The 15,478-nt window shown below is 52.9% G+C and overlaps 1 protein-coding gene across 2 annotated transcripts in view; it reads left to right on the top strand.

The window, feature by feature from the left end:
• The window catches only part of CACNG5 (calcium voltage-gated channel auxiliary subunit gamma 5), a 42,642-nt gene extending 27,164 nt beyond the window's left edge, over positions 1 to 15,478 (top strand). Inside the window, exons 2-7 of one of the 2 annotated variants that reach the window (XM_023243849.2) lie at positions 1,157 to 1,247; positions 5,594 to 5,846; positions 7,287 to 7,373; positions 9,077 to 9,217; positions 12,008 to 12,153; positions 12,463 to 15,478. In XM_023243849.2, coding sequence (XP_023099617.1) covers positions 5,651 to 5,846; positions 7,287 to 7,373; positions 9,077 to 9,217; positions 12,008 to 12,153; positions 12,463 to 12,720 — 828 coding nt within the window. In that variant the 5' untranslated portion in view covers positions 1,157 to 1,247; positions 5,594 to 5,650 and the 3' untranslated portion in view covers positions 12,721 to 15,478. The remainder of the gene's footprint in view (positions 1 to 1,156; positions 1,248 to 5,593; positions 5,847 to 7,286; positions 7,374 to 9,076; positions 9,218 to 12,007; positions 12,154 to 12,462) is intronic. The other variant, XM_045044644.1, reaches the window with a different exon arrangement.

Genomic DNA, 15,478 nt, shown 5'->3' with positions numbered 1-15,478 from the left:
CATTCTGCTGGGTGTTGGCCAAGTGGCCACTGAGTCACGTAGACCAGCTGAGAGTTGGAGCGGCTGGAACTGACTCAGAAGCCCTGTCAAGGACCCCACCCCCAGCCCCACCCCAAACCCTTCATCAAGTGCTATGGGGCTTTCTCTGGGTTAGTGGGAAACAGACCAGGATTCTGCGTTGGACTTGTCTTCCATTTTTCTCCTCCCCAGTTAAACCCTGTCCACCACTCCCCCCACACTCCCAGTTCTCCACCTGGGCTGTCTCCCACTCCTGTCTAGAAGCTCACCTATCTCTGAGCACCTAAGTGCTTCATCATTGGCTTGGGCAGGGAAATGTGGCATTAGTGATTTAATCTCCACAAGACATTTCTCCCTAATTGCTAGTCACAGATGATAATTAGCGACTGTTAATTCCTGATAATTAACAAGCAGATTCGTAGAGGTAATGGCACCAGGGAAATCATCTTCAAAGGCTCCAAGCCGCCATGCTTCTGGGCCCCAGCCTCCAAAGGATGACACTAGATTTTGGCATCTCTCGCCCGGAAATTAACTGGGACCCTGCATTTCTGTTTACATAGGGCAGTGATTGGACAATTGAGGACTCTAATCTTTGGTTTTCTTCTCTGGGTATAGGTTTGTTTTGTTTTGTTTGTTTTTAGAAGCTTTGTCGAGCACAGAACAGTATAGAGAAAATCAAATACATCTAATCTTATGACCTGGAAGTATCCACCATCAACATTTGGGTTCATTTCTTCCCAGTCTATGAATTTTTTTCGTAGTTGAGCTCATGTCAAACATGTAGTTTTATACCCCCAGCTTTCTTCATTCAATATTATAGCATCAGCGTCTCATCTGGTGTCAGCAGCTTATATAAAAGGTCTGCCTCCCCCGTGAGAAAAACCAAATGGATGTTGTAGACAAGGGACAGGATTCATGAGGAGAAGTAACCAAAGAAAAGCAAAGACCTGATCATTTGGGAACTAGGAATTCATTCCAGACCAGAGTGCCTTCAGGGGACTGCCATCCCTGCCCCGCCCACTGAAGACATGGCTAGAAGATTGTCACACGGGAAAAAGAGTGGGAAGCAGTAAACTAAGATGTTCATGGTGGGAAATTGCAATAATTTTCACCTTCTGCCTTACGATTTTCCGTGCAGCACAGAGAAAAAAAAAAAAAACATTGGATCAACGTTCAGAAGATTTCCAGTTCGCACTCTGTCCCTCCACGAACTGGCTGTGTGATCCCAGGTAAATCTCTCATACGGACCTTGATTTTCCTAAATGTGCTTTGAGGGAAGTACATGTGTTAGTCTTCTCGCTCTAAAAGGTGGTTTTCAGAATCGGAAATGGTGGGTGAGAGTATGCGTCTCAATATGAGAAGATATGCCAGCTGAGCCCCTAGAAGTAAGCCCAGTAGGGGCAGGAGACAGCCGTGTGTAACACTTGGCTGTTTACAAAGACAATCTCCCAAAATCCTGTGTCACGTACATTTCTAGATTCCCCAGTGACCTGCTCTGGATGTGCCTCTTCACCCCAAACTTCCTGAACCCGTTTATTTCTTCAGTAGGGAGATGATGTAGCCGGAGTGTAGACTTTGGAATCAGACCTAAATTGAAATCCGTACTCTGTCACCCACCTGTGATGTCCTGTAGGCTACGTAACCTGTCTGAGCCTCAGTTTCCCCATCCGTGAAATGGGGCTAATCCCACCTACTTACGGGATTGTCGTGAAATCCTGATGAGTTACTACACACAAGGGGCTTTTCCAGTCCTCAGCCAATGATATTATTTATTCGTAAGTAAATAACTTCATAACTGAAGCATCAAAATAACGGTGTAGGGAGTAAGATTACCACTTTTCGCTCTGTGCAGCGTTCCATAAATTTGTTACACACTCTGGAAGGGGACTTTTTCCCTTTGCCCCAGCTCACTGCAGACTTTGAGTCTCCTAGGACAGAGCTGGGCTGGTGGGTCAACTTCAGCCTCTTTTATTTCCTGCTTATATAGCTTCAGATCCAATCTCCTCTCTACTTGCCTCTCCCCAAATCTCTAAGATCTAAATCTTTTTTTGTCTGTCAAGCTTACTGTTAAAATTGGCTATTCAGCTCCAGCCAGGCACTAGCTGTCGTGTTTCAGAAGCTCGGGTCTGTCTGCTTGGTAGCCCTTTGCTGTGTGATAATAATTCCTTACAAAGCGCTGTCATATCTCCTGCTGCATTTAATCCCCCAGCAAGTTCGTGGGGTGGGCAGGTTAGAGCTCAGCATTCTTCATGGAGGGGGGCAACGCTGTTGGCAACAGGCGCCATTTTGTGGAGGCAGAAGTTTGGAAAACATTGCAATGAGCAAAACTAAACATGCTTTTCAGGCCCATAACATATTAGGGTGCAAGGTGACTCTTCAAGACCTAGATGCAGTGCTTCCCGTGCCCTTGTTGCCCCCCACCAGAGTCCTTTTTGCTAGAATATTGTTCCATGGAACCCACTTTGGAGAACACTCATAGAGGAAGCACAAGTTAGGTCTCGGAAGGAGGCGGGGTGAAGTTCAAATGCAGGCACCACCACTTGCTAGCTGAGCCATCTTGGGCAAGTTTCTTAACCTCTCTGATCCTCAGTTTGCTCGCCTGTAAAATGGAGATGGTAATAGAGCTGTACAGATTAAAGCGTTTTGCAGAATGCCTAACGATCATAAATATTCAATGCACTTTAGCTTTCGTTGTTATTCTCTTCCTCTGTGTTACATAGGAGAAAAAAATAGCCCTCAGAAAGGTTACTGTTTCAACCCTACACAGTGAGTCAGTGACCAGGCTGGGTCCAGGTTTCCCAGCTCTCGCTTGCAACATCCAGGGCTGTTATTCTCACTGGGGATCTAATCCCTTTATTCTCCTCGCCTGCCCTTACCTGCCAGCCACCTGAGGGGGACCAATTCCATTCCCTCTGGCAGATTTTGGAGTTTTGCAAGCCTCACATGGGAGTACCCAGCAAATTGCTCTGGAAGTCTTCGTTATTATCTGTCCCACGTCGCCACCCCGCCCACCTGCCATTTCCCTAGGGCTCCTGCGGGCAGCCTACCTCCCCCCCTGGGAACCCAGAGTTCTGGGTTCTGCCTGTTTTGATCCTGCCCACCCCCCTTAGGTCACGGTCATGATGCTGCCGTTTCATACTTTTCCAGCCTGTGAACTCTGCGAACAACAAAGCCTCTGCTTCCTTTGCCTCTTTCGTAGCAGCCAGCACAGGGCTCCGCACACAGTAGGTGCTTTATTAGATGCTTGTAACCCAACCGGGAGCCAAGCCATCCTGCTCTACTGCCCACCCCACTGAGTGGACGATGACGTGGCTCGGTGGTGGGGCTGGCCGTTTGGGATTTTCTTTTTCCCTCCTCTGTCAAAGCCAGTACGGGAAGGATTGTGCTCTGCAGCCTGGTGGGCAGGGCGCCTTTGCTTCCGTGGAACCCACTTTGGAAAACACTCACAGAAACGGAACAGTCAAGGTCTCAGGAAGGAGGCAGGGTGAAGTTCAAATGCAGGTACCACCACCGGCCGGCTCAGCAACCTTGGGCAAGTTTCTTAACCTCTCTCCGTGTTCTCACACACACACACACGTCCAGGAAACCAGCGTGGGGCTTATTCTGTAGACAGTCAGCTGAGGGGGCAGGGCCGGTGCTGTGGAACTAGGGTCAGGACGTCCCTCCTTCTTGTGAAGGGCACCCATTTCCCTCCCTGTCTTCCTTCTCTCCACGCCTACAGCAAGCTCAGACCTCACAGACGAATCAAGCCTCCTGACCTGAGTGTGGCTCCTGTCCCCTTGCAGCTGGCTCAGCCAGGATATACCCATGTCTCAGCTGAGGGATGATGCTATGCTTTGGGTAGGGCCGCTGGATCACCCCCAGGGCCCTGAGCTCGGTGACCCCACCTCCCTATCCCAGGTGCTGTGGCACCTGACTCTTTGTGAGCATCAACGTCCTATTTCAACGTTTTTGACTTTGTATTACTGCAAAGGGCCAATGGAAGGTGCTGACAGCCAGGCAGCGTGGCAGGCTTGACCGGCTCAGGCCAGACACACTGCCTGACTTGCCTTCCAGAACTGTGCCTGCACCCTGCAGCCCCACTAGGTGGCCCTCTTCGGGGCTCTCATCACATCTTGGGCTTTCCCTAGCATGGCACTGACTACATTGTAGCATAGTTGCGTGTTTGCTTGGCACAGAGCTTCTCAGAAGTCCGCAGATACACAGCTCACCTGGGTCTTGTCGCAATGTCGATTCTGGTTTAGAAAATTGGAGGGGCGCCTGGGTGGCTCAGTCGGTTAAGCGTCCGACGTTGGCTCAGGTCATGATCCTGCGGTCCGTGGGTTCAAGCCCAGGACTGAGATCCCTGCTGGGGATTCTCTCTCTCTCTCCTTCTCACTCTCTGCCCCTCCCCACTCACTCCCTCTCTCAAAAAATAGATAAACTTGGGGCGCCTGGGTGGCTCAGTCGGTTAAGCGTCCGACGTCGGCTCAGGTCATGATCCCGCGGTCCGCGGGCTCGAGCCCCGCGTCGGGCTCTGTGCTGACTGCTCGGAGCCTGGAGCCTGTTTTGGATTCTGTGTCTCCCTCTTTCTCTGACCCTCCCCCGTTCATGCTCTTTCTCTGTCTCAAAAATAAATAAATGTTAAAAAAGATTAAAAAAAAAAAAGAAAAGAAAATTGGAGGGCCCTGGGATTCTGCGTTTCTGACAAGCTCCGTCCGGGGTGATGCTGATGCTGCTTGTCCGTGGGTCACACTTTGAGTAGGAAAGATCAGTCGTTCTCAACTTGGGCTTTACGTTAGAATCGTGCAGACTGTTTATAAGATACCACGGCCCCCACATGAGCCCAGTTGCACCAGAATCTCTCAGGCTGGCAACCCAGGCCTTAGGGAGTTTTAGATGCTCCCTGGATGTTTCTAGATTAACCCAGAGTTCGGTTCTGAGCCGGCCCGTGGGCTCCATCAGAGTCGGCAGAGTCGGCATCTGTGTTTCCCAGCTCTGAGCCCAGGGCCTTGGCCTCGGCAGGAATCGGTAGCTGTGCTCGTGGCTCACTTTGTGTAGATGCTTGGTGTCTGGCTGGTTCAGAGCTGGCTCCTGCCAATACCACGTGCTGGGCCGCCAAGGTCAGATGGTTTCTGATGAGGTAGGTTTAGGAGGCCCATTGGGTTTGGACTGTGGTGTGGCTTCTTGACTTGTGTTGACCCAGAGCTGCAGCTGATTAGAGCCCATGAGGAAGATACCCTCCCAAGATGCCTTCCCTGCCCCTCTACCTTATTTACATATTTATTTATTTCTTTATTAATAAATGTTTATTTATTTTTGAGGGGGGAGGGGCAGAGAGAGAGAGAGGGAGACACAGAATCCGAAGCAGGCTCCAGGCTCTGGGCTGTCGGCACAGAGCCCGATGTGGGGCTCGAACTCACGAGCCGTGAGATCATGACCTGAGCCGACGTCGGATGCCCACCTGACTGAGCCACCCAGGCGCCCCTGTGCCTTTTCGTAAAGGGTTGACTTTAGTTCCCTCCCGAAGACCCCTCATCCTGGCCTGCTCAGAGCCATGGTGGCTACCACCGGCCCACCCTCTCTCTGCCTCCAGAGCGCACCTCCTGCTGGTGGGACCTTGGCCACAGGCCGCCCAGCGACCTCTGGGAAGATGAGTGGCTGCGGGAGGAAGGCCCTGACCCTGCTGAGCAGCGTCTTTGCTGTCTGTGGCCTGGGTCTCCTGGGCATTGCGGTCAGCACTGACTACTGGCTGTACCTGGAGGAGGGCGTGGTCCTGCCCCAGAACCAGAGCATGGAGATCAAGATGTCCCTGCACTCCGGCCTGTGGCGTGTCTGCTTCCTCGCAGGTAAGGGCACCCCAGGTTGGGACAGCCTGGCCCCAGAGAGAGGGCCGGCTTGTGCCCCCTTGGAAAACCTGCCCGAGGGGCTTCCCACGGGGAGGAGATGCCCCTGCTGGACGGGGGGCGGTTCACCAGGGACGGTCCTCGTCAACTCTGGGTGGCGCTCCCTGCAGTGACCAGGGCCCGTTCCAAACTCAAGCCCTGAGTCACGATGTCATCCCCCCGGGACCTGCGTGTCCTCACCTGAAAGATGACCGTAACCACGCCTGCCCCGAACTGCACCTCGCAGGCTGGACGAGGTGGCCTCACGCGGGTCTGGAACTGTTCAGGGACTTCTCCATCTCAGGGCCTCCCCACAACACTCCAAGGCAGGACTTACTTTTCTAACCTTACGTGAAGATCCGGGGAGGCGAAGTGAGTCTCCGTGACTCAGCGTCGCATATATCCGCTAGTTTACAGAATGGAAACTACTTAGCGGTTTTCCTCTTCCAACCCCATGAAGTGGGAAAGAGAAAACACAGATGCGGGTCCTTCCAAATCTGCAAGATGGTGTAGGCTCGGATCCCGCCTATCTGGGCCTCCCTCCAGTTTGCTGGGACTTCTCTGGAACCCTTGAGTTGACGTTCCCAGCACTTGGCCTTTATCCCTTTATCATGGCCCAGAGCCACCTGCACAGGAGGAGCATCTCCATACTCCGTGACTGGCCGCAAGCCTGAGCTGGCTGGAACGGCCACAGTGTGATCACTGAGCATTTCTTGAAGGGCCCTGTCACCTACGTGCACACTGGGCAGAGGGAGCATGTGGTCCCTTTATAATAAATAGGGTTTTGGAGGATGGGGGGGTGATTGGTGCCCACCGGTATTCAGTAGGGAGAGCACCCCGAAGCCTGGCCTCCTGGTGACTTGTGTCTGCTTTGGGAATGGCATCTGACGTTTTGACCTCACCTCCCACCGCCCTAGACTATGTGGCATCGATCACATAGTCACATGTAAATGTGAGGCAGCGTTTGAAGTCCCTAGTATTTGGCTTCCAAAATGATTGACAAGGCTTTCCGGGCTCTGTTCCATGACACCCACCCCGGGGAGTCTAAGCCAGTCATGCACCATCGTCGGCCGAGCCTGCCCCAGAGCGACGAGGCGGCCGCCAGATGTGTTATTCAACCTCCGGTTTGCAGGGCGGTCTGCCTCCCATGTGACTCTTGATGCGTGGGTCCGTCTTCACAGTGGCGCTTCTGTAGGAAACATGTGATGTCGGGATGTGATGTCTGCAGGAAAGATGTGGGTCACCAGCCAGGGACGGGACGCCCTGGGGTTAGATCCAGCCCGGGTGCAAATACACTGTGGGTCAAAGCCCCCAGAAGCAGCTGGGAACCCCATTTGAATGTACTAACTTCCCGTCCACGTTTCAAGAATCGCCTGGAAACGTCAACGATTCTTGTCTTCACAGGTGAGGAGCGGGGCCGCTGCTTCACCATAGAGTATGTGATGCCCATGAACACCCAGCTGACATCAGAGTCCACCGTCAATGTTTTAAGTAGGTGCCTCAGACTTTCTGACCTGGGTCACTGGCTTCCCAGAGCAGAGCAGGGCGAAGCGAAGAGTCGGGGCGACCAGGCTGTTTTGCAAGAGCTAACGCCCTTTGACTCAGCCGGCGGTGCTGGCCTGAGCTCACCAGAGCTCACTCTGCCAATTATTCTTCCAGTGGCGATGACGGTCTTGTGACCCAGGCAAGGGAGAGGGCATTTCTGCCCCGTGTCTTAGCCCGTGTGGGCTGCTGGAGCAAAATGCCACAGATCAGGTAGTTTATCAACAACAGAAATTTCTTTCAGTCCTAGAGTCCGGAAGTCCAAGATCAAGGTGCCGGCACGGTCACGTTCTGGTGAGGGCCCCCTCCCTGCTACAGCCGGCGCCTTCTTGCTGTGTTCTCACGCAGATAAAGGGGAGAGGGAGCTCTGTGGGGTCTCTTTTATAAGGGCATTGATCCCAGTCATGAGGGTTCCACCCTAAGCATTCAAGCTATAGCACTCAGGGAGCTAATGCAAATTCTCTGGCCCCCAAGGTTGACTTCATGGCCTTTGCCTCACCAGGGCTGATTCTGAACCACCCGCCTCCACCAGTATGAACTTGCAATACAGTTCTGATACTAATCACTCCAAGTTAGCACAAAGTCACAGTCTAAGTTCTCAGCCCCCAACCGGACTGCCCTCACTTCACACACCAGCTGGAAGTTTGGAAGTCCCCAAGGCCACCAACATTTCTGACAAGCTGGCTACAAGTCAGGGGTTCCTGTGACCCCCTCAGGTTCAAAAAATTGCTAGAACCACTTGTAGAATTCAGGAAAGTGCTATACTTATCACAGTTTTATTATAAAGGATACAGATCAAGATCAACCAAATAAAGAGGCACGTAGGGTGAGATCTGGGAGGGTACTGAATGCCGAGTCTTCTCCCCACGGGATCAGGACGCATCAGCATCCTGACACACGGATGTGTCCACTAACCTGGAAACACAACCAGGCTTTGGGGCCGAGTTTTTACTGGGCTGCATTACAGAGGCAGGTTGAGTGAGCTATCAACCACATGACTGAACACAATCTCCCCGTCCTCTTCCCAGAGTCGGGCCTGTATCACATGGCTCAAAACCCCTAAACTTCTAATCCCATGGTTGGTCTTTCCAGCCCCCATCCTGAGCCAGCTGATTGGAAGAAACTCGGTGTAGTCAGGGAGCCCACTATGAATATCAAAGACTCTCTTATCACTTGGGAAATTCCAAGGATATAGAGGCCATCTCTCAGGAACCAAGGACAAAGATCAGATACATTTAATATGCAGACCATTCCCAAAATTGAAGAAAACCAAGGCCAGGAACTGTCTCCTGCACCACTCAGAGATAGATGCCTTTGCCCATGGAGAATACCCCCAGGAGAGGAAGTGAGAAGGGTGACCAGGCCCTTCCACAGCTGCCATATTGGATGCCTAGTAGTTTGTGCTGGGAGAAAAGACAGAAACATGTTGGCCCTTGAAATCAGACCTCCCAGCCCTGCCTCAGGGACAGAAGCCCTGCCAGCACTGGGAGGTCCCCAGGCCCCCCAAGGAGGGTATGGAGCCCAGAGAACTGGGCAAGCCAGAAGACTTCAGGGACCGGTTGGCAAACACTTCCAGGAACACTTGAACTGGGTGGGTGAGCAGGAAGTAAGGCGGTGGGAAGCTGACAGTATCCTCTTGTGCCCTCGATTAGAAATGATTCGTTCGGCCACACCATTCCCTCTGGTCAGCCTCTTCTTCATGTTCATTGGGTTTATCCTGAGCAACATCGGACACATCCGTCCCCATAGGACTATACTGGCCTTTGTCTCCGGCATCTTTTTTATTCTCTCAGGTAAGACGTGCTGTTTTCTTTCGTGCACTCTGGACTCTTGATCAATGGCTCTGCTCTGGGAAGTACTGATCACAGCTGTGGGTCAACCCCTGGCCCTGGAGCCACTGAGTTAGTGCCCCAGGAAGAACAGAGTCACAGTGAGGGACGCCGCTGATGACCTCACGTCCATCCATGACCCTGCGAGAGGAGAGACCTAACAGGCTCACCTGGGGCAGAGTGGGGATTACAAGCCTGGGCTGTCTCCTCACGCCTCACTGTTCCCACCTCTTGCTTCTTAGTTCCACCAGTAGTGAGCACACTTATTTTTGAAGGGGGTATTTCTTCCTCATTTTGCAAGAAAGTGCAACCTGCCTTTGGAATACTGGCCCCTTCACTCCCAGCCCTGAGCTATCCTACAGGAGACTCCTACTGTCCCCTTCACTTTCCAGTCACACCCCACGCCCAGGTCCCTTAAATATGGATCTATCTTTTTGGATTGACACCAGGTTGTCATTCATTCATTCATTCATTCATTCATTCATGATATCTACCAGACTTTATTCTGGTGTTGGCATCATTGCCTCCAAAAAGGTCAGCATAGTGGGAGATATAAACAAGTAGACAGTGAATCTGAACACAGAAGAAAAAGGGCTATGATAGCAGCCAACCAGAACTGCTATGGGGCCGAGAGCAGTGGCTGAAACTCAGACCAAGGGTTGATCAGGGAAGACGGCCAGGAGAAGGCGAGTTGAAGGATGAGTAGGAGTTAGGTAAAAGAGTGAGGTTGGGGGTGGGGATGGAAAGGGAGCCTGGAGGAAAGAGAGAGGATGGAGTGGGGGGGGGAGGGGGGGTAAGGTGCAACGTGGTGGGAGGAGAGATGGGATGTGAGGTCGCCTTACAGGTTTTGGACATTGTGAGAAACCTCAGAAGGATGTTGAGTTGAGGGATGATATGATCATATTTGGGGATTTGGGAATGACCACCTGGGGAATGAAGGGAGAGAGGGATGCAAGACAGGGGCAGGGAGAGCAGGTGAGAGGTTATTTCGGTGGCACAGGAGAGAGGTGACAGTGGCCCAAACTAAGGGGATGAGAGGAGAGAAGAGGGAGTGAAAGCATTCAGGTGACATTTGGAGGGTAAACTCAACAAGACAAGGACTAGGTTTTCAAGGGAAGAGTCAACGGTGGTGCCAAGTTCTTGCTTGGGCAGTGGGTGGATGACGTGCCACATCGTTGATCTAGGGACCACGGGAGAAGAAGCAGATTTGGGCCCAGCTCGTGAATTTAGTGTGGGAAATGCTGAGTTTGAGGTGTCCGTGTAACATCTGGGAGGAGGCATCCCAAAGGCTAGAGGGTCCATCCGTCCTTCCTTTTCTCCTTCCTTCCCTCCCTCCTTCCTTTCTTTTCTCCTTCCCTCCCTCCTTCCTTCCATTTCTCCTTCCTTCCTTCTTTCCTTCCTTCCTTCCCTCCCTCCTTCCTTCCTTCCTTTCCTCCTTCCTTCCTCCCTCCCTCCCTTCCTTCCCTCCCTCCCCTCCTTTCTTCTCTTCCCTTCCCCTCCCTCCCTTCCTTCCTTCCTTCCTCTCCCTTTTTTTTCTCCCTCCATCCTTTCTTCCATTCATCTGTCCATCTTTTTTTCAACTGACCCATCCATCTTCCATCCATTCTTCCATCTATTAATCCATTCATCCACCTTTCCACCCATCAATCCAACACGTATTTATTGAGCACCTGCAGTGTCCTAGGCCTGCCCTCTGCATGGTGATATTTCTACCTAGTCTAAGAGGGACAGACTCAGGGGTTAAACTTTTCCTTTACCTTTCTATGAACTTCAAATAGTCAAGGCTGTACAGTAGCTTCAAGGCGCCTGAAGTTTTTCAGAAGCAGGCAACGGGATCAGAAATCTCAGAGTGAACTGGGCCACCTGAAGTTGTTTTCATGATAACAATAACGAGGATTCCCTTGGGCCAGCAATGATTCCAATGTGAGTTAAGCACCAAGGAAGGCTTGAATCACACCTATTTTCCTTTAATGTTCCCCTACAAGATGCCCTAGTTTAATCATGTGAGTGGAATTAAGCCTGAACAGCTCAAAACAGAGTAATTAATTATGTCCTGATTCAGTTACAGTAACTAATTGAATGCCCGAGGCAGTCACTTGCACCACGGCACAGGAGTTGGGGCCCCACTGGCCTCTTGATTTAACGCTTGCCAGAATCCGGACAAACTCTGGCTTAACCTCTCCTGCCTTACAATCTCAGTATGCCGCACCCACGGTCAGCTGGGCTGTGAAGACCACGGGCCACTTGGTCTCCACAAGGAGGTCACCACCCCCTGCTGGAGATAGGGGATCGGACGCCCTGGCCGCCTCTACCAAGGGAGCCCATCTCATTCCTCAGTTTAGCAAAAGCCACGTGCTAGTTCAGTGGTCTACACCCTTACTTCACATTATCATTAAGAGAGCACAGTGCCAGGGGCCCAGCCCAGGCCAAGTGACTCAGAATGTTCAGGGATGGGGCTCAGGCAAGTATGTCTGACAGGTCATCGTAGTGGGCAGGTGGGTTGAGACCCACGGGGCTTCCCTGGCCCAGAAGGTGGCTGGATGGGGAGCTTTCTTAGCAACTATCTACTTTCTAGAAGGTCATGGTCTAAACAAGGTCTTTAGGAGGAGAGCTCCTACTCTCGTTCTAGTCCAGACGGAAACCATTGTTACCACAAGGCCCACGGCTTCCTTCCTGAACCCCAAGGGGAGGTGGGTGCCCCATCAGCAAACTCCCCGGGCTTCTTCCCTAAGCACCCCCTTGCCCTTGCCCCAGGCCTCTCTCTCGTGGTGGGCCTGGTGCTCTACATCTCCAGCATCAACGATGAGATGCTCAACAGGACCAGGGACACGGAGACCTATTTCAACTACAAGTATGGGTGGTCGTTTGCCTTCGCTGCCATCTCCTTCCTGTTGACAGAGGTAACCTTCCCCCAGCAGGCTGGGTGGGGGCGGGGCAGGAAGACACTCGGCGGGGCGGGGGGGGGGGGGGGGGGATGCACTCGCTGCGGCTGGGGTGGGGGGGACGCACTCGCTGCCCTTCCTCCTCCCCGGAATGTATCACTCTCTTCACCCCCGCCCGCTCCTCCAGGACATCCCTGTTCTGTGCCCGCATGCACGTCCCTCCCGGCTCCAGCTGCTCTGGTGGCTGTGTCCTGTGCAGGCCCCAGCTGGGGAGCAAGGCCAGGCCCCCCCAGCAGTGAGCTCTCCTCTGCTCTCTCCTCACTGTAGAGCGCTGGGGTGATGTCCGTGTACCTGTTCATGAAGAGGTACACCGCCGAGGACATGTACAGGCCTCACCCCGGCTTCTACCGTCCCCGTCTGAGCAACTGCTCCGATTACTCAGGCCAGTTCCTGCACCCGGACGCCTGGGTCCGGGGCCGCAGCCCGTCTGACATCTCCAGTGACGCCTCCCTGCAGATGAACAGCAACTACCCAGCCTTGCTCAAGTGCCCCGACTATGACCAGATGTCATCCTCCCCCTGCTGAGCCTCACCGCCTTCCTCCCTGGACTGTGGACAACCAGACGGCCCTTCCCATGCTCCCCTGATGGTCTGTGAGCCCCAGGCCCTTGGTTGACAGGCCCAGGCTGCCCCACCATGCTTCGCTCTTGTCCCTTGTCCCTTGACCCGTGTCGTCTCCAAGCTTCCCCAAGAGCGGCTCTGGCTGCCCCCGGCGTGGGGTCAGGAGTCTGGAGCCAGCGGACAAGCTGATCGGCTGAGGGTGTGGGCGTGGCCCCGCCTCTCGGGTGCCAATCGCTCCTGCGGCTCTCCCCTTCCTTGGGAGACGTGGCTGTTCCAGCTGTGTTATCTGTCCCCACACACCTTCCTCCGTGGCCCCAGGCCGAGACGAGCTCTGAGATGCCGAGTTCCTTACACAGACCCAGCCGGACCTGTGTGCCTACCAACTAGCCTGGCCCCCGTGTTCGTGTTCTGGACCATCAGGGCGAAAGGTGAATCTCATACGGAGGTCTGGCTGGTTCAGAATTGCCAAGCAGTGTTCCTCGTGAAATCCCTTATCCGTTTTCGTTACCCACGTCGGTCCGCGCGACACGCCGTCCTGTCCTCCCCGCCCCCCCTCCACCCCATAGGCTGTGAATCTTCTGTCCTCTCTTCCCACCAGGACTCGGCTGCCCCAGCCTTGGTCCCTACCGGGCTAAGTGGGGGGGGTGGTGGGGTGGGGGGGGGGATTCTGAGGCTACTCTGAGAAAGTCACAAAGAGGTGTTAATGGCTGATGATGTCTTAATATGTATGGCCCCTATACCGTTTTTAACAGGGGTCTTTAATGCCTTAACCCAAGAAGTGACTCTGACAAGAAGAATTTCAGACTTTGGCTGGTCCGAGTTAGTACCATCAGGCACTGTTTCAGGCCCTGGGGATACTGCCCCTGCTCAAATGGGCAGTATTTCCTGTCCAAGGCCCTAAAATAGAATCCTACAGACACACGTCTATACCACCTAAGTAGAAGGCAACTTTCAAAGAGGCTGCCTGGGATTTGGAGCTGGATCTGCCAACACCTGGTGCATTTTGAGTCTAAACTAGCCAGACTTGGAAGGATCCAGCCGCTTTCTGTGAACATTTGGGGGTTGCCCTTTAATCCTAACACAGGGCAGCATCTGCTTCCTGGACTTGGGGCCTACGTCGGCAACTAGATGGTTCCAGATGAGGCATGGTGATGCCCGTTTCCCTAGTAGCAAAGCTGGGCTGGGAGGTACCAGGCCCTCTCCATGAAATGCAGCGGGGCGGGTGGGGAAATCGATAGAAGGGCCGCCGCAGGATGTGACCCCAGTTCTCCAGGCATCTTCTCAGTGTGTGTAGTTCTGGTTTTGAGATTGTGAGTAGCGAAACAAAGCCAGGCTCTCTGCCATGTGTTTTTTTTGCATTGCCAGCTTTTCGGTCTTTCTCTTGCTGTCTTTAAGATAGCATTGGGTTCCAGGTTCGCAGGGCCGCCGCGGGCAACACGTGGGCCCTGGAAAGCTGTACCAAAAAACACACATCTGTGGGTACGGACTTGGAAAGGACAGTCTATTCGTTTTCTAGAACTGCCGTAACAAAACACCGCAGACCCGATGGCTCAAAACACCGTTATTTGCTCACAGTCCTGGAGACCAGAAGTCAGAGATCAAGGCGTCAGCAGATTCGCTTTCTCTCCCTGGCTTGCAGATGGCCATCTTCTGGATGTGTCCTCACAGGGTCTTTCTTCTGCTTGTGTGCCCACCCTTGGTGTCCAAATTCCCTCGTATAAGGATGCCAGTCAGATTGAATTAGAGCCCGTCCTGAGAGAGCCCGGTTTTATCATCGCCGTGTAGAGGCCCTGTCTCCAAATACGGTCACGTTCTGAGGTTCTGGAGGTGAGGGCCTCAACACACTACTTTGGGGGCCACACAATTGAACAGGTACGGGCAAGTTGCTTCGTAGCTGGATTATAACGCCTGCTTCACAGCACAGTAGAGAAGATCAGAGAAGGCGATTCTGGTCCCAGCTCAGCCACTCACTCAGCACGGATCCTTGGGCAAGCCCGTCTGCTCTGAGGGGCTTGGCCTAAATTATTTTCAAGCCCCCCGCTTCGCACACACCCGCCCCCAACTCCATTGATTCAGCCTCGTGTAGAAAGCTCCAGAATGCCATCATACGTGACTTTTCAATCCTTGCCTTGAAACTGATAGCAACTATAGACCCAACCCAACTTTCCAGTCCATTGGCACCTTGCACATGACCATCACACTCTGGTTACTGTTTACAGAATAAAACGGAAACCACATTCTTCTCCGCGGCAGAGGCATCGGTCAGTGTACGTGCAGACCAGTAGGTAGCATTTCCGAACTGGACCGCTTGTTTAGATGTGCTCTTCTCCGGTTTTTGTCAATGTGATCACCCTCCTAAGATGCACTTTCCTGTCCCTCATTTCCCTCTCTCTGTCACTGTACTGAGCTTGCTTTTGTGCACCTGGAAAAAATAGAACCCACGCCTAAACACGAGCTGATTGTTGACTGACGTCATTAGGATGGGCCTTTATTGGCCTGGCTGCTGGACTTGCTAAGCCAAGAAGCTCTTACCTTGGGAACATACAGCTTCTGCTTCCCTTACGAACAGGTTCTGGGTCATCGTCCTCCTTCATGCGGGAGGGGGGAAGGTTATCGATCATTGTGGAACCATTATGGCTTCCTTTCCGTCCACACACGAATCTCAGAACTGGGGGTCTGTTTGCAGACTCCCCACAATCAAATATTAAACTGTGTAATCTCAA

This window comes from Felis catus, chromosome E1 (assembly GCF_018350175.1).
Source record: "Felis catus isolate Fca126 chromosome E1, F.catus_Fca126_mat1.0, whole genome shotgun sequence".
NCBI classification, from domain to species: Eukaryota; Metazoa; Chordata; class Mammalia; order Carnivora; family Felidae; genus Felis; species Felis catus.
The sequence above is the reverse complement of the archived record's forward strand: the minus strand, read 5'-3'. Positions and strand labels throughout refer to the sequence as shown.